General features: G+C 37.1%; 1 protein-coding gene across 1 annotated transcript in view; it reads left to right on the plus strand.

The window, feature by feature from the left end:
- The first annotated feature begins 20,580 nt into the window (after positions 1–20,580).
- KLHL4 (kelch like family member 4) overlaps positions 20,581–22,628 on the plus strand; it is a 44,162-nt gene continuing 42,114 nt past the window's right edge. Inside the window, exon 1 of the mRNA XM_061359681.1 lies at positions 20,581–21,487. Coding sequence (XP_061215665.1) covers positions 21,066–21,487 — 422 coding nt within the window. The 5' untranslated portion in view covers positions 20,581–21,065. The remainder of the gene's footprint in view (positions 21,488–22,628) is intronic.

Raw genomic sequence — 22,628 nt, forward strand, 5'->3', positions numbered from 1 at the left:
GCCAGCAGGAAAATATTATTGGAAGCTTCCATGCTTCTGGCAAATTGTATCAGTCATCATTAATTTGGATGAAACTCTCAGTTTTGCATTATTTAACATGCATTTCTAGCTGGCACTTGTTTTCTGTGCACATTTTGAGAAGTGTATCACAGTACAAGTATTTTAATACAAACAGTTCAGGAAGCAGTCACAGAGAGAGGCAGAGCAGGAAGGTATTTGGGTTAATAACCACTTCGCACAAAAGTCAGGTAAGTGGAATGTCAAAATAGATACAAATATTTCCAGAGCAATAACAAACTTACATACAGAAAAGTCCTTGTGATTTGGAAACCTGAGGGTCCAAGCACAAGTCGTACAATTCATTCTATGGTTGTTAGGGTTTTTTTTTGGTGACCAGCACTATGCTTATTTGTGAAGAACTGTAAGAAAGAACAGATGATACTAAAGACTGTACATATTAAAAATTGTCTGGTCTGAGGATACTTCACTGAACCCAGCAGATTTTATAAACTTAAGTCAGAAGCAATAGTAAAGGAGTGTCCAACAGGCAACCCCATTATCTTCCTCACTGCGCATCTTCACCCCAGCTTGGCACCCTCAGGGAGGGGTGCAACTCTCAGAATGCTCTGCTAGGCAGTCTGTACCTCTCTATGAGAGGAGATCAAACGAACACAGGCTGCTGAGGCCAGTATAGCAGCATTATGCTGGAGCCTGTGCTAGTTTTACACTGCTGTTATTCCCTTCTGTTCTACTGGTATTATCTTCTGCTATTATTTCTCAATGCTGAGCAAATTATCCCCTCCATCTGACTAACAAGATGGTGTTGGTCTTAGCCATAGGAAGATCTGGGGAGGGAGGCTGAAGCCTTCCTAAAGACCTCCTTTTACTCTGAAGAACTACAGTAACTGATCTGAGGACCATGGTATTGTAACTGTGTTCCAGTTGCGACTGTACTTCATAAAGAACAGCACTTCCCAGACTCATCCAGATCACTACCCTCAGAAAGATGACAACACCCTAACTCCAGAGCTACTCTAGAACAAAATGTATAATCACCCTTCTAAATTGAAATGTCTGTGAACTGCATCTGCTCAATATAAAACACCTAATAACTAAGACAATGAAAATTCACTGTCAAGATAGTATATTCATTCACCTTTATAAAGGGAAAGCTTTTCTTTCTATAGTTTTTTTTTCCGGAGAGCTGTTCATATTCTCAAGTCAGTCTATTTTTGGAAGGGCCTGCTGAACTGTTTCAGGACAGAACATATAATACCCTCTAAGGTTGCCTTCAGCATTCAATTGTGGATGTAACTGGCAGGAGGTTCAGTAACACAGTGCTAGAGAATGGGTTGCCGTGGCAACAGTTCTGCCTGCTGCCAAATTTTGGAGCTCAAGTTTAAAAGCTGATCTCAAACCAAGGTCTCTTCCAAAAAATCTCTAAGCTCTTATTAAAGAAAAAGCAAACACACAACCATATTCTTCTCAAAAAAGTCCATCCCACATAAAAGGCGGCAGTCCTTTCTCGGACATTTACTTCCAGTGCTATTTCTTTAGCTCTTCTGACTTCACTACTGACTTGCTTGTATTAAAAAGCTTTCTTTTCACTATGAATTTCTTCGACTTAAAATCAAGCATGTAATATTTATATACTTCTAGTCAAGCAGGTAGAAGATATGAATCCTATTTCTTAGGCAAGTAGCAGATTTTAAAAGGCAGTTCTTTTACTGCCACATTTCAAAGCACCTTTATCCACTGCCCTGTGTATTCACCTGTGAACCACAGCAGAACTCAAAAGAGAAATTTTGAAGTAACTGATTTTTCAGTTTCCTGGAAGTTCTGAAAAAGCAGTAGGAATGGTTTGTTTCATTTTATGGAATTTGGGGGAAGGCATGTGTGTCAAAAAACTCTAGACCTATCGAACAGGCATCATTAATACAGAAGGTAAGGCACTAATGAGTTAAATTTATATTAGAGCTTGAATGGCATTCACAAACTGTAGGGATGGTGCAACTCTAACATTATATTCCAACTGTTAAGGCACTTGAATTGGGGTTTGCATCTCCCAGCTCTAAGTCTTCAAACAGAAAATATATATTTAAACTGCATCGCAGCAAAATAAACCTCCAACAATCTGTGACAACTCAAAAACCCAACACAGAGAAAGGATAACAAGAGATACGGTACATTAGCATTTGGCTTTTTTTTTCTTAAGAATATTGATCTCTTTTCTCTTGGTCTTCAAAAAAGGCCCAAACTTGGAATCAGCTAAAAATAAGAGATGTAGCTTAACGATCACTGGCACTTCAGATAAGAAAGATCTTCATCATCTTCAAAATCCCTCTCAATGATGTATATGCCTATAGATTTTCTCAAACTGTTCACTGTCAAGCAAATGCAATAATCCCCATGTCAACTGGCAAGGCATCAGCAGCTCAGAATTTCAATACACACAGTCTGCCTTGCACATCTTGCTCTTTCATGTTAGAAATAAAATGTCTGTGCAGCACCTTTGCACTGCTCAGCAGCTGGAGAATCCTGTAGGGCAGGCCAGTATCATGTCTTAGCTGTGGTAACTAAAGAAGATGGGTTATACTCTCCAAAAAAAGGAGTATAAATCAAAATGAATGTGATGACAGTCTGCAAAAAATGCACTCTGCTTCATCCAGAAGACTTCCCAAAAGCAAACATACACAGACTCAGAATCCAGCATTTGCTGTTGCTTAGTTTTCTCGTTCAGAACTCTAAGGTTCTGTACCACTAGAATGTCTCTCTGCAGATAACATAACTCTACCAAATTCATTTAATGCACTACAAATAAATTGAATTTAGTTACAATATGAATGGTGAGACCCTACAAAGCACAAGAATGTTGCCTTAAACAATTTTATGTTGTGGTATATAAAGTTTTCTACAGATGTTTTAGATTACTTGGATCTGTTTGCTGCAAAAGAGACGCAATGGGGACAAAAACCAATAAAGCACAACAGGTCTGGCTAATTCATGCATAAAATACAAATCAGATTGCTTCTGAGAATATTTTTAAAGAAGTATGTTGATAAAATTCCAGGTGTTCTATTATATGAATTACATTGACTAAAAGTAGAATTATTGCCTTGTTTCATCTTTCTGCACCAAACACATTATTATTGTAAGCATTTTTCTAAAGCAAACTGAATATCATTTATCAGCTATACAAAAAATATTCGAAACTACTTAAATCATAAAGCTTCCTGATTCTCTGTTATGCTATGCTTTACACAGCGGTCTTATTTGTACTTCCTACAATTATATGTCTGCACATCTGCAAATGTGTTTATTGTTAACACAGCAACAAGTCTGAATCTTTAGAGGAAAGTTCAAGGATAATGTTCCACACACACAAGCAATACAAAAGAAGAATTTTTTATGTCTCATATTATTTCCTCTGCAGTAATTTTAAGAAATTATTCTGTCTTTAATACCTGAGTAAAGATCTCAGGTAAACTCTGTAAAAATGTACATGCAAACTCCGACATAGTGGTATCCACAAGTTTCACTGGTTCCTGCAAGTTTTTGAGTATGTAAGAGCTTTATAGATTCAGATCAGAGAAGAAATTACTTAAAACCTCCCAGAATATATACTGAAGTTCAAAGAAAAAAATCCTGTAGTGCCATTTTAAAAATCAATTCCAGAAAAGAGATCAGTAGGAATTTTAGCACTTTCATTCACAGCTGTTCGATCCAAAATAAGCTCCATCTTATCCCATAACAGAACTAAAACTGTGGTATTTTAGAAAATTCTCTCATTACTGATGCAATCAGCTGCCAATGTCTCACTGACACTGTATATCCATGATTTAACCTCTTTTTTTTTTACATAGACACATTAATTATATACAGTATATTAGTACTGCAGAAAGGCACATTTGCCAAAGGAAATAAAATACCTTCTAACTTTGGAGATGCTCTTCTAAGTTTAACAAGAAAGCACAAAATAACACCTACTTTACTTTTACGGTCCTGATCATAATACAGTGAAAATACATCTCAAAACCACCGCAGCTATCCTTAATGTAGTTAATTATCTACCCGAATCATGTGAATATTTGATGAAAACACAGAAAACTTTAAAGTTTTGCTCTCTCACAGCTAAGACTGACTTTAAATCAGGGTGTTCACGGACTTGTGTTTCCTATTAGCATGAGCCATCTATGGAAGCACATGTACAGCCTGACAAGCTTGCATGACATTCTTCCATTTGAGCAAAAATGACTGAATATGTGGGTTTGGGTTGGTTTGTTGTTTTGTTTTGTTTTTTTTTTATAAGGGGAGATATTCACCCAGGTGAATTTCTTTGCAACAAGTTTTCCTGAAATATAAAAGTGTATTAGACAAATACACACCAGTTAAAGAAAAGCTATGTACATTTCTTTGAGCATGTTATTTTCAGAGTAAAATTTAAGTAGCTCAGCATTTGCACCGCTCTGTTCTGGTCCATTGCACTGGACTAGTAAATCAGTTTTCCAGTAAATTAAACACCCTCTACCCCAAAACCCTTCCCCAAATGCTATGGTCAAAGTACACTGATAAGATAGGAATATTACATTACTTCCTTTTGAGATTTTCATTGGTTCAGGGTGTATTCTTGCTAGGCATTGGTTATCCAGTGAAACAGAATGAAGAAGGATTAGTTTTGGCAAGTAAATGTGGGTTGGGAGCACAGACGCTTTTTGGCATAGTCAACATGTTATCTGTCTCAAAGTACTTTCTTCCTGGACGAAACATACAGATATGGAAAATCAGTCCAAATTAATTATTGGGGCAATCCGCTCTCTGGTCGCTGTTTCAATAAGAGAAGAGTCATGGAGAGCATCAAGGTAATTTATATACCGGAAGGACAATAGCATATTACTTTTCTAAGAAATGATTTAAAGATACCTGAAGAGATTCTTAAAGCCTTGGCCAAAGATACTGGAAAAATAACTAGTACATATCAACACTGTAGACTAATACTGAGATATTTTTGTTAGCAAAATCCCTTTTTTAAACAGATTGGTTTTGCTTATTATGAATTATTTCTTATCTTTGGCTGCACAAACTCACATACCTGATTTAGTACCTGTACAAGAAGAAAATTAAGAAATTGGTATCTACCCCAAATACTTAAAAATTACAGGAAATACGGGAAGAATTCTGTTACCTTTATTTTTATGGCTGATAAAATAGAGCAAAACTTAGTCTATAGTTGCTGACTACATTGCAAGATTGTTTCCACTCAAAAATGTTTTCAGAACCGTAAGTAATGAGCACTGTACCGTAAACTAGCCAAGACAGCATGGAGACATACAGTTTTGTAGCACAGGTTCAGTACCACAAATAACCACGTAAAACTGTGTACTCCTGACATTTTAAATTACAACATCTGCAAACTGACAGTCCATGCCATGTAATTAAGAAGTAAGAGATGTCTGGCAAGATTTATGGGTTGGGAGAACCTACTGAAACCTAATAGGTTTTTGACAGGACTGAAAAAGAATGGACCAAACTTAATGACTATACCAGTGGACCATATAATTTCCTGACTAAGGACTTTTTAAAAGTTCTTATATTATCTTTATTTGCTTTAAAAACAAGCAATTCAGGAGGCTGTCGCAAGCTCAAAATGGAACTATTTATATGAGTTAGGCTATTAATGGAACTGAGTGCACTACATAACACAACACAAGAATTGCCACACAGCTGTGTTCCTATTCCTGTACTAAATTGAAGAGGTGGGAAATGCGCATTCAGTCTAGGGTAAATAACAGAGGAAAAGTATCAAAACTGTCTTTCTGGGAAATCAGGATGACAGAGAAAATAAAGAATCAACTGTCTTAAGCTTAAAATAATAAAATAAAATAAAATTTAAGAAAGGCTTTACTCATGCTATGGATTTCAGCACTGAATTCTTTGCAGGAATGCCAGCAACTGTGCAAATGCACAAAAGATAAAGCTAGCCTGTTGATAGAAAATATTACTTCAGTACTGTTTCTGTTACAGGGAAATGGATGATCTATTTCAATTACTTTAAAGTTTGCTAAAGAGAACATAATGTAAGGACAATTTTGCACTGACCTGAATTAGATGCTTGAGATCCTCCCATTTCAGATTATCTCATTAAAAAGTAAGATTGCTGCTCTGATCCATTTTACATCATTTTACACTGTTGACAGAATAAACAGGCTTCAACAAAGAACGTGATATTTCTTTGTTTCTTTTTTATAAAATGGGGTTTTTTAATCCTTGGGCTGAAATGATTTCAAATCTGTCTCTCACAGCACCACTGGCAGGGCCCTTGCAGCATTTTTAACTTGTCTTGTTCCCACTAGGCAGAGCTCTTTTGCATGGTGATGGCTCCAGGTGCCACACAAACCTTGTCCGGTGGTTTGAAGTCTCTGAATTCATTCACTCAAACCCACATCCCTTCTCCTGAGAGACTCAGCTGGGATGTGTCCTGCACTGGGTGTTATCTGCTAATTCCCAAAACCTGGGCTGAGCCAACTATCAGCAGCAGTTGATGAACACTAATTAAAATTTATAAAGACTAGGACAAGCCTATTAGTTTTGTAACATTCCCTCTTTTATATTTTGCTGCCATAGATCAGTATCACACGTGAATAATGTCTCCAAACAGTTCTGCGGACATCTATAAAAATGGTGACACAAGATCCTTAAGCATCATAGTATAACCAAGTAAAACTATTTTGTTTCTACATGCTCAGAATTCAACTACTGTATTCGTAGTAAATACATACTTCTTTGCTCTGCTTAAATACAAACAGGCAATGAGCTTGCAGCTTGGTTTTTAGGAGGCAATCTCTCCTACAACAAAGCCTTCACAGAATTTCATAGAATCATAGAATAGTTAGGGTTGGAAAGGACCTTAAGATCATCAAGTTCCAAGCCCCCTGTCATGGGCAGGGACACCTTGCACTAAATCATATCACCTAAGGCCCCGTCCCTCCTCTGGACTTGTTCCAACAGTTCCATATCCTTTTTATGTTGAGGACACCAGAACTGCACACAATACTCCAGGTAATTTCTATGAACGTGTAGCTAAGGATGCAGCTCTTTTGTGCTTTATCTCTCAGTCTGATTTGTGCATCTAGCTTAATGAGTAAACTATATGCTGGCAATGCCCGATGCTTGGTACAGGTATGTGCTCTTGCAGGACTGGAGAAGCCTCTTTCCCTCTTTCCCCCTGTGGTGGGGGAGCGAGTCCATTACACACCTGCTGCAATGAAGGGCAAAACCCCAAGGGGCCTGCTGCATTCTGACCACATTTGGGCTCTTGATAGGGAATTCTCTTTTACGGAGTCTAAAATCCTTCCCAGTTGTCTGTGTGCCTTCGAACAATTCCTGTGACAGGCGCCCACTCTAACCCAAACACTGCAGTCACTTCTCTGCAGGGTTACTGCACAGCAGGGCCTTCTGCCCAGCCCTGCTTTGTGCTCCAACTAGTGTAGTTATTTCAGGCACTGACACATCTGTGTTATCCCTTTCACCCTCCCCACCAGGTTTCACCTTTTGTCCTCACCCAGGCTCCCTCAGAGCTCCTGCCTTCCCCGGCACTTCAGGGCTCACAGGGCCATCTCTGCCCCACATACCATGGTGCAGCCTGTTGCCTCAGGGCCGCCGTGGGCCCAACCAGGTAGGCCGGGGTTCCTCAGCAGCTTTGGCTCCCTCAAGCAGACTGAAAACATGGAGACAAGTGGTTCCTAACCCCACCTTTGTCCTGTCAGCTGCCTCAAGCTGCAGGGGCATGGCAGGCTCCAGCAGAAGGGCCTCGAAGTGTTGAGGCGTTGGGAGAATTGGCTGATGTTGAACTCAGCACGTAATAAAACCTGAAAGGGCGAACCTGGAGTCATGCTAAAGAATTGGCCTAGGTAGTAGTATATAGCGAGTGCAAGTTGATACAGACCAAAGCATCTTACCAAGAGGGAACCAAAAAGAATCAGGAAGTTGCAATTCTTCCTGAAGGATGCCTCAGAGAGGCGTTTTGACTTTATGCTGTCTCTGCTGAAGGAGAAGGAAAAACATTGTCCCAGATGTTTTCAACAATTATTAAGTGCAGAATGTGTGCAATGTACATGAGATACAAACCTATATTTAGGAATTACAGATTAGCAGAGAATTATAATTCTTCTGTACTCTCAAATGAATTAATTCAATTAGTCATAGATTCATTTAGTTTGGAAAAGACCCTTAAAGTCATCAAGTAGAACCATTAAATTGAAGAATCTGTGCCAAAAGGAATAAATCAGGATTTTAAATATCAAACACTGCACTGGATAAGCAAATGTATCATTGCCATCTATACAAAGCTCACCTATATATCCTCAGTTATATATCTTTAAGTACTTTAATATTCTTCATGTAGCTGAAAATAACATCAGAGGCTCTACCATCATGCAACATAGTTTGTACACATAAAAGGCAAGAAGTGTAATATATTTAAAATAGCTGTCTGAAATAAACTACTTAGCAAGATGGTGGTGGTGGAGGGAGTTTCTTCAACATTTAATGCTTAATACAAATGTATTGAAAGGATATAACTATATGCAAAGCCTAAAAAGTATAGCAAAACTGAAAAATAGTTGTATATAAAGTTTTGTGCAGTGTTAATAAAAATATTGATAATAAGGAGATACTTAAGTTAAAGAATTCTCCACTTTAGATCTAGCAAAAAAGACAACTGATTTTTCAGGTTATTTCAGAAAGAAAACAATTCTTATACTGGTGTAAAAACCCAGGCAGAGAAACCTTCAGCTTTTAATTAAAGCCTCCTGGACTTAACTAAGCCTGTGAAAAGAATGTGATTAAAGATCCTAATATATACATTATGTGTATCACTCAATGGTTTTTAGAATTTTTGTATTGTTTCCTTTAAAAGAAAGTGTGTTATTGTCAAGGAGACTATATGCCCTAATATTACAGTAATGCCTTGCTACTATGTGAGAGGTCTTCAATCCAGAATGATTAGGCTGTGTCGTGCAGAAAAACAGTGAGATGTGTTCCAGCATACAGAAAGCAATTTCAAAGGGAAAAAAAATACCTTAATGCATCAGCAAGAAGGAATTATCAAGTGAGGAGAGGCAAATAGTTTTTCTTTTTCTGCTGGTTTCTCCCATAACATTTTCATTTTCATGAAGCATAAAATTCTGGAATAAAGCATTAAAAAAAAATATTCAACCACTAACAGTGATTAAGAGGGAATGACATGTCAAAGTCTTCTGAATGTTCCAATGCTAGCTGAATCTTGTATTTTAAAAGCAGTGGAATTTGGTAGGTATAGTTTTTCCTGTGATCATTAATTCCCCATTAACACCACCACAATTACAGGCATTGTTCTTTAAAGTTGATTGTATTTTACATTAAAATGGTACTAGCATCTAGTATTCCTAAATGTTCACCACAACAAGAAAGTGTAAAGCCATCAGCTGATCACTAACAAGAGGTAAAATCAGTAACTTTATGTAGGAATCTCAGCCAAAATGCCAAACACTGTTACTCCACCTGTATCGAGCACCTTAAAATGTCTTCTAAAGCAAAGCAGAAGTACCTTACGAGACAGTGTTAAAACTGAGACCGCAAAATGATTTGATGTAAACAGCCTTTTAAATTGTCGTAATCAATCAAGAGATTCTGCTCTTTGCAATATATGCTTAACTATATTAGTTAAATATTACCAATTTATTTCAGCAGAACTTAATTTGAGGTGTTTGCAATATGATTTAGTTTGTTACAATAGAGCTCTCTTTGCTATAGAATTTCTATATTTAATGTATGCAGTTGCAATTCAAAGAGAAAAGGGCTACCTCCTATTGCCAAATCTCATCAGTGCACCCCCATCCAAGCAGTGATGGGTATTTCTGTTCTGCATCTATTTCTACAGTTCATCAATGGACTTTTCAGGAAACGGTGCTACCTGAGATTATCACAGAAGTACCAGAAATTCTTGCTGCCTAGTGAAGCACTACAGAATTGTTGTCTTCCAGGCATGCAGGATAGACTTTCTGCATCTCATACAAACACCTAAATTGAGCTGGAAACTTAAAATGGAATTAAAGTTTTTGTCTTGGGAACTGCTTGTCTACAGCTTTTAACACAGAAACTGGTACCCTAACAGAAAATTCTCTCACATCACAGATGTTTGGGATGACACAAGTCACAGCAAAATTCATGTTCAAGATTGAGAGATATGGGACTGGTTCAAATAAGACTGTTGATGAAGTTTCAAAAACATTTAAGACAGCGTCACCTACACTAAACCAGGAGATTATGTTCTCTACCGCACCTCTGTCCTAGTCTAGATTTTTCAAGCATTTTGTGCTAAATAATCAGATTTAATGTGTTGGGTTTGTTCCTCCATTTCTCTTTCAGCAGGCTGTATTTCTCTCTTCCTTCGTAAATGTCACTAATAGGTTTGCTCCATAACACTGCATTTTATACTCAGTAACCTGTGCTTTCTGGAGGTTTTATGTTATTTCTCCCTCACTGAAATTTGCTGAGACTTGCAAATTTGATCACTATGCTGTTTAGAAACTTTTTGTTATTAATAAATACATATGAGGATTTAAAAAACTCTTATACTTTACTGAGTTCTTCATTTTCCATTTTATGATGCAGTACTCATGTGTACAACATCTATGTATTTTCCCCAGAAAATAATGAATGCATTTACTCAAAAATTCTTACACATTAAAGTACAGACATTGAGCATGTCTATTATAAGAACTGCAAACATGACAGAATGAAAGTGTTCTGCATGAGAAGGACAGGACTGAATGGCTTAAATGTGGTTTTGTGATTTTATATTCTGGGCTAGCACCACAGAGTAGGAATACAGCCTCAAGGCATTTTGGAAGCTGACAACAGCTAGAGCTAGGCTGAACAACAATAATATTGTGATGTGGATGTGAATGGCTTTTTGTCAAAGCAAAAATTGAGTTACTGTGTGCTTTTACAGGTGACATAACCATGAGGATGGGTTTAGGATGCTGGGAGACAGTTTGCTGACAAGGATATTGGTTTTTACAGCATTTCTTTCAGATGAGCTTTGACCACAATGCTTATAGTAATACGATTTAAAAAGTATTCTGTCCCTTGCATTCTTATGGCATCACAAAAGAGAGATCAAACGTCTGTGAAAAAATGGTAGGAAAACTCATGACAACTGGGAAAGAAACTGAAGTTAGGAAAAAGTTTGATGGATTATTATGCTACAAAACCAACAGTAACAGCCTCAAGCTTGCTTGCCTTACTTAGAAAAAGAAAATAATTGCATGTTTCCCTGCGTTAATCTGAAGGTAAGCCAGATGGTAAACCAGAATGCCTGTTTCCACACTTTCACACACAACAAGCCAGCGTGTGTGAATATGAGTGTGTTTCCATGTTGGAATCCATACGTGGACTGGAAGCTAGAGAAGTCATTAAGGACAAAGACTTGAAGTGACTGCCTTAAACATCTCTTAGCACCTGCCCCAAGTCAGGCCACTTTTCCATGAATAAATCAAAGAGCTCTGTAACCTCTGATGTTAATGATTTGGAGGAGATGCATGGCCACATGTTGTAAGGATTTTTCATTGACAAATAAAGTGCCTTTCATGAGCCTCAGAAGACACTTCTGGGATTAAAAACTGAATACATCTAAGAATCATTACATTCTACAATACACAGAGATACAACTGCCTCAAGGGCCTCCCTCTCTTGAAATTTGAGGCTGCATTTATTACTTTTTAAGAGACAAGGAACAAGAGTCACATTTTAAAACTTAGCAGAGAAGACTGACCTTGGGCTCAAGTCCTTATTCTGTCGAGGCTTTGAGATGGCACATGATGCAGACCTATGCTGACAAGTGTCAAATCTAAATACTAGGTTTTGTTGAGGGTATGCCAGATCCTTCCATACTCTTTAATATCCAATGATAATAATTAGTGGAGAACTAAGGGTTGTTATTATCAGTGAATAAGCAAAAAATTCAAGTATTTTCTACATGAACATAACTATTCATGATCCTTCAACAGTTACACAATACATGTCATCATATGCTAAGAATCAATGCTTGTTTTGATATAGTAATTACATGTAATAAGTGCAAGTTGCATCTATCATCTACTACATACTGGGTAAGTAGTGGTCATGTTTTACTCAGCACCCATTAGGCCACATATGGAATACCATCAAACTTGCATACCCCTGCACTGATAAACAAGTGAGTTCAGCAGAGGGTCATCAAGATGGTTAGGGGCTAAAGCACTTGCCCAAAGAGTAAAGGCCGAGGGAACCCAGCTTGTTCAGCCTGGAGAAGAGACAGTTTGAGTAGCTTCCCAGGGCCAACAGGAAAGTTATCAAGAAGAATCAGCTAGGCTCTTCACAGAGTCTGTTAGTAGTAGGAAAGATATCAGGAAGTGGGTATAAATCAAAACATGAGAGGTTCAGACCACTTATGAGAAAAACTTTTTTACTATTAGGAGAGTCAAGCTTTGGAACACTTTTCCTGGAAGTGTTCCAACGTCCCTGTCCTAGAGGTTTTCAAGACAAAAGCAGATAAAACCTTGAGTAACCTACTCTGACCTTGTACCTGCCTCCTAAGGTCCCTTCCAATCAGAATTGTTCTATGATACTATAACAGAAAAAGGTAAGGCTATGCTTTTCTGTGATACAAGCTATTACAGATTTACAGAAAAACTATAAATATTGTTGTTTTGAGTATCTCCATACCCCTCAACACCACATTTTCACAATCATGTTGTGTAGGTAACTGTTTTCCCTTTGATTCATATGATTAGTAAAAGTACTATACAAATTCACATGGAAAGCAATGTAGATTTGATGGCATCTAATAAATCCTAGTAATTCTTGCATTTACTTCAGTTTCTATTTGTAATAACTGCCTTTGTAAATTAGAAACACTACTATCAAAAAGGAGAATGCAACCTCTCAGTAAAATGGAATTAAAACATACAAGTTTGTATTTCTGAGCATATAGCCAAATTTCCAATTGCTTGGTTAGTACTTTTTTTTTTCCTGTGAAACAACATTTTACATGAGCAGTAATGAAAACAAACTGTATTTAGATCAGAGTTGCCTACCTAGTGTTCAAGGTTATTGCAATATGGGACAAGTTCATTCATACATACATCTTGACAATGACCTTCTCAGATCGGTTTTCTACAGACAGGCTTGACTTACCTCAAACTCTATAGAAAAATCTTGCAGAAGATAATTAAGCATTAATGAGAGAAGAATGAAAATTATTTGTTCTCAAACACTTGAACTAGTTGCATAGTTCAAGAATAAGCAAAAAAACCCCACCTCCACATAAAATAATTATAAACCCCAAACCAAACCAAACCCCCAAAATGCAAACCAACAGACCCTTTTTGGCTTGGCAGTAGATACATTAGGATTCAACTTTGAACTTATTTCTAGGAGATGTGCCATTTGTGTGCTACTCGGAGTTAATGGGGGAAAAGGGTTGTTTCCTGTATTTCTGAAACACAAGATGTTTTTCCAACTACTTTGTGCAGTTTCCAGAAAACAACATATAAAATACTAAATCGGCTACGCTGAAAACAAAAGCTTCCTGTCCTCTTACACCACAGCATATGTGTGGCATGTTATATGGAGAGTTTAGTGATATCAGCACATTTCTTTTATGGGTTCTTATTAACTACTAAAGTAACAGGGAAGGTTTGTTTTATTCAATTTATTTTAGGGGTCAGTAGAGGCAACAAGACACATTACACAAACTACATTAAGACAGTCAAACTTGTGGCAATGTTTGTAATAAGAAATATTAAGTTTGAGAAAGAAGTGGTGTAGCTTAAAGATCTGAACTTTCAACACACTGAGTTCTTACAAAAAAAAAAGGAAACCTATTACCAATAGACTAATGTTAGAAGATATGCTGAAACATGTAGGAACTAGTGAGAGAATCAACTGAATAAAGCTATTTGTTTGAAATCTTCTGGGATAAAGGATTTAGAATAGTGCATGTTATGTATTTATTATCTTCTACATATATAAGGTTGATTCTATTAGAATAAGATAGAATAAATATATTGAACCCTCTGACCAAAAAGGAGAGTCTATGTCACTATATCACTCCTGAATTGAACTTGGATTACTGATGATGGCTCTTACTACCTCTTATCCTTGAAAGATTATCCTTATTATTTGCAGTAGCTATATGATTACATCACAGCATATCACACAGTGACTTGCAACAGCTTTATGCTAAAATAACAAAGCTTGGTTTTTCAGGACCCTGTTGTTTGTAAATTTAGGAGCTTGCTTAGATATAGTCACATTATGAACATTAGATTTAGTCTATGTAGTTTGTATCAGTTGTCCATGAAGTGGCAGATTGATTAGCATGTTGTTAATCTTAAAACCACAAACAGGACATGTCATTTTTATATATGAGTTTCCCACTGATTAGTAATGGCATATATGTCAATGTCTCTTTATATTGCCTTCTTAGCTGGTAAATGACCATACTTATTGGCAATAGGAAACTGACTGTAAAAAAAAAATATTTTCCTGTGAAGTCTTCTCTTTCTCTTTTGAAATCCAGTTTAAGATTATTTTATTACAAATACAATTATTAGGTCTGTATTCAATTGTTTTGATTTTGGATAAATATCACTTCTATGTTTTGAATAGTTTTTCCAATTTTAGGTCATATCTGGGTCTAAGTCATGTTTCCTATGAACAAACATCAGTAAAACAATACAATTTATTTAAACACCTGGCACCTAACCAGCGAGATAATACCATTACATAATTAAATTCAGGCTAGTATCTCTGCAGCCTACATAGTTTTGCTCATACTTATTAGTAAAAGTCAAAAATAGAGCAACAGGCATTTTTATGAAGTCATACAGTAAAATACCAGGTTCTGAGACAGGCAGAATAAGCTATTCCCTAGAAATGTAATTTTTTCTCTCAAAACAAAATCGATGTTAAGTTTGAAATTTCACTTTGGAATCTTCATATGGATTTTGTTATCTTGAGCATATTTAAAGCTATTTTAAGACCCAAGTTGATTGTTTAACCCATTTGGAAAAATGTTTTCATAGAAATGGGCTCTTAGAAAGTCAAAACACACCTATTAGATTTCTACTCTTCATATAACAGTACACCAAGCACCATTTGTACATGCATAATTACAGATTGCCTTTTCCTGGCTCTGCTAATCCCTCTTGATAGTTGGGAGTGTTACTCTTCATAAGGGGCAGATTTTTATAAGAGGAATAGTTATATATAATTTCTTGTCATAAAAATTCCATGAGTTTATACATGTGCTGCATCAAGAAAGTCAGCAGACTTCATAAGTAGCCCAGGAAGAAGCTGAGGAAAACCGCCCCCAGCATACCTCACTCCAACTCTCATAGCAGCTGGCAGAGATTTAGAACAGTCACTGTTTCAGCAGAAGGGAAGTACGTTTGCAGAAGGGCTGTGTTACAGCTGCACCACGTACCTGCAGAGTGAAAGGATGGATACTGCAAACTGGCAGCGTGTTTACAGGACCATATTCTTTGTTAGTGCTGGACAGGATAAGGATCACAGACTAACAGAATGACGGAGTTTGGCAGGACCTCTGGAGCTCATCTGGTCACAGTCAACCTGAAGGGAAAAGGTGAAAGACAAGATTCTCTAAACTGAACAGTGTATTTATCTGTTCAACACAATAGCACTTAATGACTGTGCTTTGGAAAGTGTTATATTTCTGTTTCTCAGATCTCTCAAATAAAGTATCCAGAATAAGTAGTAATTTTGGAAAATCCTCACCCTAACCTTTTTTCACCTTTCTTCATATTCAAATCTGTCTGCAATTATCTTTTCTCTCTCATTTGCCTCAGTCCCTGACAGCAAATAACCGTTACATTTTGGTGGGTTAAAATGACTTGTTAGCTTGGGCAACTGATTTAATATTTTTGTTTACGGCAGCAGAACACTCTCAATAAACGCATTATTATTATTGTTTTTCTGCCTCTTCCATTTCACAATGTTGTATTGTGGTCCTTGATTTTATCAGTAGGTAATTAAATAAGTAATGTAACAATTGGCTTTTGAGCACAACTGTTTGAAAAATCAAGAAGAAAAATCTCAAAATTTACTAAATATCAGAAAAATCAGTATGAAATATTTCATAGTTCTTTGCATTTACCCACATTTTTGCCATTCTCTTATATCTTCTTGACCTGTACCAGTCTCTTTTCAAGTCATGTGTTTGAGCTTACGTTTGCTGCACTAACGTCATCACTTTCAGGTCCTTGTTCAAGGGAGACCCTTTCCAGTCATCTGTGGGTGGATATTTGCTATTTCTTATTTCAGTCTGATACTGTGGTTTAATTTTGAGGGTGACAATGTTCTTCCTGTTTAGCAAGAACTTAATCAGACTTAAACCATGCTTAGCTCTCTCATTCTATTTCCTTGGATTTTGTAGAAATGATGTGATTTTTCCAATTTTGGCATACTGCTTTGTATGTGGGTTGTAATCTGTAGTACAGTTTCCAGTTATTTGAGGAAGCAATTGCATCTAAATGTGTTAACACTTCCCCTTAAGTGGATCATTTCACTGTCTCCTTTAGTAGGAACTATTTAAAGTAACTGATTGTCCTAAACTCATTTGCATTTCCTGGGATACAAAGTTTTGTTTTAAAAGAAAGTTGAACTTTCCTGCAGATTTTAAATATAGCTATTTGTTTTTTTTGTCATGTTCCTTTCCATTTAACTTTGACTTCTGCTCATGCTGGTGCTGTGCTATGCAGATGTTTCCTGGAATATCTCTGTTACAAAAAATGGACTAATGGGAGTTCTCATGAAGCACTGTTTTCAAAATAGTGTAATAAAAATATTCAACTCCTTCTCTTTGTCTGGCCTCATATGTAGTGGAAGTACACAGGCTGAGTACACAACTATGAAGACCCTGTAGAATACAGTGTTTGGGTAGACAGCATACAGGATTTTTACACAGCCCTTTAGTTAAACAGTCTGTACATACACAGATCTTATGTGTTTTCCCCAGATGCAAGCACAGCAGAGTACACAGTATTGATAGGAGATTGTAAATGATTTCCTGAAAAACGTAATGCCAGAATAGACAGCAAATACCTGAAAAAATATGAGAAAACATTCTTAACTTTCTGTGTTTATCTTGCTTTTTTGATTGTCTCATTTGGCATATCCAGATTGTTCCTAGTTGGCTTGGCATTGAGGACCTCTCCTCCAAAGCTATCCTTAACTTTTATCTAATTAAAAAACCCAATTTTTCTGGTCTGCCTTGCATCCAGCAAGAATCTACTTCATTAGCTCTTGCTAGTAGCCCAGTCCTTGCAATACTCCTGGCTTCACAGAATGCAAATAGTATCTTTTCTTAATTACTCCACAAGAAAGTTAGATGATTCCTTTTTATTATTCTCTGCTAGGCTTATGGGAACAGAGGTATTTTCCTAATAGGCTTTCCATGCATGCACTGTATTAGCAGCTCAGGGCAAACAGAAAAGGAGTAAGAAATAATTTTTGATGTTTCTTTTGAGAGAAGAATAAACTTAAATAATTGCATGAATATATTCCACTTGCTTGAATTCTAAAATAAATAAATTACTAAGGTATTAACATTAAGACATTTTGAAATGCATTACAAAGCTCCTGTCTATGAAGTGATTTGGCTGCAGAGGGACATGGGAGGCAGCAGAAGCAAGAAGTAATTTTTGAAGCCTATTTAAAACATGGTTTGCAACAGAAAGAAAATTCTCAATTTCTTCTTATAGGTAGCTTCTGACAAAGGTAATGCTACAATTTACTAATTCAAAAGTTGTATTAAGTATTTACACTTGTAATTTAAAGATTAGTATAAACACCTATTTAGACTCTTACTATTAATATATATCTTTCAAATTATCTGGAATCTCAACATGTTTATAGAAACCTTTTAACATTATGCCCAATTTCCTGCTAGATGTCAGTCTACCCTACCATCATATTTAGTGCGATTTCCTGACCTGGTCAGAGATCTTCCTCAAAATCTCATACCCATTGAATTGAATAGAGTTTTTTCAGGGAATAAAGACTTCTTTTTCTTCAAACTACCAGCAAGCCTCCTCTGAGGTGAACAATTAGGAATCCTCCACAACTACAGGCAGAAACTTTCAGCTGTTTCGCTCCCAAAGTGGAGTTGAGATTTCTACAAATGTATCTCTTCCTCATAACTAACCACCACATTAGTTTTACTCTGTTTAGTTTTAGTACTGTAGTTACTAGATAAACATCTAAATAAACACTAGATGAACATCTCCAGCGCTCCCTAGCATGTCACACTGTCACAGAACAGGCTGGAAGGGACCTCTGGAGCTCATCTTCTCTGACCACTTGTCCAAAGCACGTCCAGCTAGAGCAGTTACAAAGTGCAACTGGGATCTCACTTGGCAAGCTCTTCCCACCTGCCTGATCACCCTCATAGGCAGAAGAGGTTTTCCATACACCAACATGAGTCTGTTGTCTGTAATCCTGTCACTAGTTGTCCCTTAAATAGCCTGCTCTGTCTACTCTGTACCTCTCCTACAAGGTACCTGAGGGCAGCAATAAGATGCCCCTGAGCCTTTTCTTCATAAGGTTGAACAAATCATATTCTAGCAGCCTTCCCCCATCTGTCACAGGCTGCAGCTGCCTGACCCTCTTAGCAGCCCTGGCTAGACTTGCTGTAGCCCTAGAAAATCCTGTTCTTTGGAGATTTCCAACCGTGGGAAGCAAACATAATGCTGTTATGGTGGCTATTTATCTAAATAAGTCCAAACAAATTAGGAATAATAATAACAGAAAACTTGCATCTTTTCACATTTTGAAATTTGAACCCAGCCAGACGTATACCTAAAACCAGATTATTTATCAAGAAATTGTCAAGAAGTAATATTTCAGTTTCAAAGGAATTTAGTTCTCTCACCAGAAGGCAGATTTAAATGACTGAAAGCAGGTATGTGGCATATATATGTATAAATGTGGTGCAGCTTTATGCCACATACCTTCTTCTAATTTCAGGCCTGCAGTTTTGGTTTATCAAATCACTTATGCTGTCCTAGTACAGCACACTGACATTTTAGCCAGAATGGTAACAAGCTGTGTGAAAAATAACCTACTTATGGCCTACTTGACACATACCCTGTGCTGACCCAAGCTGACTATTTGAGCAAGACACTCTCTTCAGCAAATGTACAGTTTTAGTGTTTTAAATCTGGGTAGACACATTTTCCATCTGCCAAGACATGTACTGAGTTAATAGGAAATGGAGTTATTAACAAACAGAAGTACTGTGTGTACTTTCTCAAGTGAAATTCAAGGAATGTGCTTTTGGTGATATCTTGGAGAAAAGGATGACTTCTGCAAAAGGAATTTAAGGAAAGGAAACCCACAGAAGATTCGTGACACTGTGAAAAAATATGGATTAAAAGTATTGGAGCTGTTGCTAAGAGGAACTGACCAAGCTGCTGAGGTAGCTTAATGACCTGATTAAGATAGTGGCGAGAAACCATGTTCCCTGTCCACCTCAACAAGATTTTATCATACCTAATTATATCAACTTGAGACTCCCTCTTAAAACAGATCTCGGACTGCCATGTAGCCAATGCTGAGGAATAGACATAGATACCAATAGGTCTTATTACTTTTATGAAATTGAACAGAATAACATCCATAGCTGTGTAGGCTGAAATTGAAAAGAACCATTAAATTAAATATTATATAGTTGCAATGCAAGAAAAAAAGTACCTGAACCATCTGTGTCTCCAGAAAATGTCAGGTTGTTACAAAAGGTCATCATTAAACTGTGAAACCATCTTGCACAGACCATCACCAGCAAACTGTGCAGAGTATAACATAACAAAAAATAATTAACTCCTTTTAATTCTTTTCAGTTTGTATATGAAAATATTCTGTGTACATTATTTCAAAACACACAGGGAGTACTTCTCACAGCCCTGCTATTAACAAACGTATGGGAATGAATATACATCACCTATTAAATTTGCTGAGAACACGTCACAGTGCACACTAGCAACAGAAAGGTGTTTTCTGAAAAAACAAAAAAAACTAAACAAAAAAAAAAGGCAAACCAAAAAACCAAAACCCAAGCCCCACCCTCCAAAAAAACCAAACCACACAAAACCCCCACACTCATTTCAGGGTCCGTGAGAAATTAAGAGCAGGATGGCAAAGGGTGTTTACACAGGCACTCAGCCAGGAAACTGTGTTTTCCACAGATACAGACATTGAGGGAGCACATCTCTGATTTTGATGAGCTCCCTCCCTCTGTTTTCATACCCCTCTAATTTTATCCAGAAATCTAACTGTAGGTGAGAAAATACATACAGTTCTTCACAATGTATTCAAATGCTGCCTCTTTCCTTTAGGTAAGTGCTACCACACTGAGGCCATTTGTAGGAATTTTACCCAGCAAGATAAACAAATGCAAACCCCTTAAGGAAACAGGATAGTTTCACAGTGAATCGTTAGCAAAAAGCTGCGTAAGACGACTATACAGAATTCTTTATATATCTTCTGTGAAATGCAGCATTGCTTATTAGCAAGCTTGATGGAAAACCCTGTGAGATAGAAAGTCTTGTCACTTTATTTGTATGTGCTTTCCTGCATCTTAAGTTGCAGCTTCGGATCCCTTAGGATCATGTGAGGCTAGGTTATATATTAGAGAGCTGTGCTATAGTACTGTGAGAGTGTAAGCCTAGCAGCTGGGTAGTGTTATGGTTGCTGCTTTCCTGTGCTAAGCTGATTTACTTGTTTAAGGTCTGACCTCATCATCCTGTCAGTATGGATTCCCACCTATACAGTTAGCAGCAGCTTAGCATCGGCTTGAAGAGCTTGCAGTATATTAATCAGAAGAGAGAGGGAGAGAGCTACCGGTATTTGTTCTTTTGTTGTCTTTTCTTAAGAAGAGGAGTTGAAACACAAGAGATAACAAAGAATCCGTTTCCTTTCTAAAAGAATAGGCTTTTTTCTTTTTTTTTTTTCTTTTCCCTGAAAAAATGTCAGTATCTGGAAAGAAAGAGTTTGATGTGAAGCAGATCCTGAGGCTCCGCTGGAGGTGGTTCAGTCACCCCTCGCAAGGCTCCACAGGCACGGGGGGCTGCCATCAGCAGGAAGGATATGAGCACAGAGGGACACCGATTCAGAACAGGTTGAAGAACCACGCTCGGGACAGAAATGGGCTGAAGAAAAATAGCAGTCCTGTCCACCACAACATACTAGCACCCGTGCCAGGTCCAACCCCAGTGCACCACCGATCTATTCAAACCTGGCATCAGCAACATCTCATTGAACAGCTTCGATCATATGAGGATATTCCAAAAACAAGCACAGAGGAAAACTGTGTTAAAGAAGATTCAAGTAAAACCACACAGGAGTTGCAGATGATCACGGAAGAAAATTCAGATGAATCTGCAGAGAGGTAGGAGTTTTAAAGTCTGCTCTTAGAAAGCTGTACTTTTATCCAAGTTATTCCCTGAAACTGTCTTTGTTTTTAACCTGAGTTCCTTACTGCATTAGTCTCTATATGTGCACACCCACACTGAAATTAATAGGAACACATTTACATTAAAGAAATGAGCAGGAACACTGTCACAAAACTTTGATCTTTGCTTAAGATACATCATTTCATAACTATTCCAGAAAAATAAAATCTGACAGTTTGTCAAACTGTCTCTATTACAGTTTATAGCATATTACTTTTTTTCTTGATTATGTGTAAGTGTGGTAAAAAATGAGCCTTTTGAAATACTGTCCTCATTCTGACGTTATCAATGGGTGCAACTTTGACAAATGGGAAGTGCTGGAGCTGCACAGTCTGTGTGGTTGCCACCGATCTGTCAAATTCCTCACTGCTTATTTTTGCTGCCTTCTTGACAAGTAGAATTAACATTGAACTAAGTGGAAAGGAAGCATCATTACTTGCCATTTTTAAAGGTTTATTTTGAATCCCTTTACTTTCACGGCTTATTTAGTATACTAAGACAAACACTTTCTGCAAGGTCAGGTGAAAAAAAATTACAGCTATGAGACCATAAATGTGTAAGCACAGAGGAAGAGCTATTTTAAAGGTTTTTATACAGAGAAGAAAATATCAATCAGTTATTTTAATAAGCATGCCTTTTATTTTTTATTGTTTTATTTTTCCAAAATTGATGTCAACATTGTCAGCTATACAGCGACAATGTTACCCCACCTTGGACTCAAATTATGCCTCTGTAATGTGATTATTTGCACCTTTTGATGAGATTGCCACCAGTCTTTATGAATAGTTTAGATTTCTTGCATTGCATTTAAATACAAATCTGTCTTACTTGAAGCTACAGTTTCTCTCAGTAAAAACAAAGCTGACAGTTCGTGTATTTTTAGCAGTTAGTATTTTTCAAGTTGTGCATCTGGTGTAGGGAGCATCTGCAGACTGAACAGGAAGAAATGCATTCCAAAATCTCATTCTGATAACAGTATGAGTAGTCGATATGTACTACACAAAATCATTACAGAACAAAATCACTGAGGTGGGAATGTGTTTGCTCCCTTTTGTTTGTTTACCAGTGTACTAGTTT

This window comes from Neopsephotus bourkii, unplaced genomic scaffold (assembly GCF_033783945.1).
Source record: "Neopsephotus bourkii isolate Nb327-2 ecotype Australia unplaced genomic scaffold, CSIRO-AGI_Nbou_v1 NB_991, whole genome shotgun sequence".
Lineage (NCBI taxonomy): Eukaryota > Metazoa > Chordata > Aves > Psittaciformes > Psittacidae > Neopsephotus > Neopsephotus bourkii.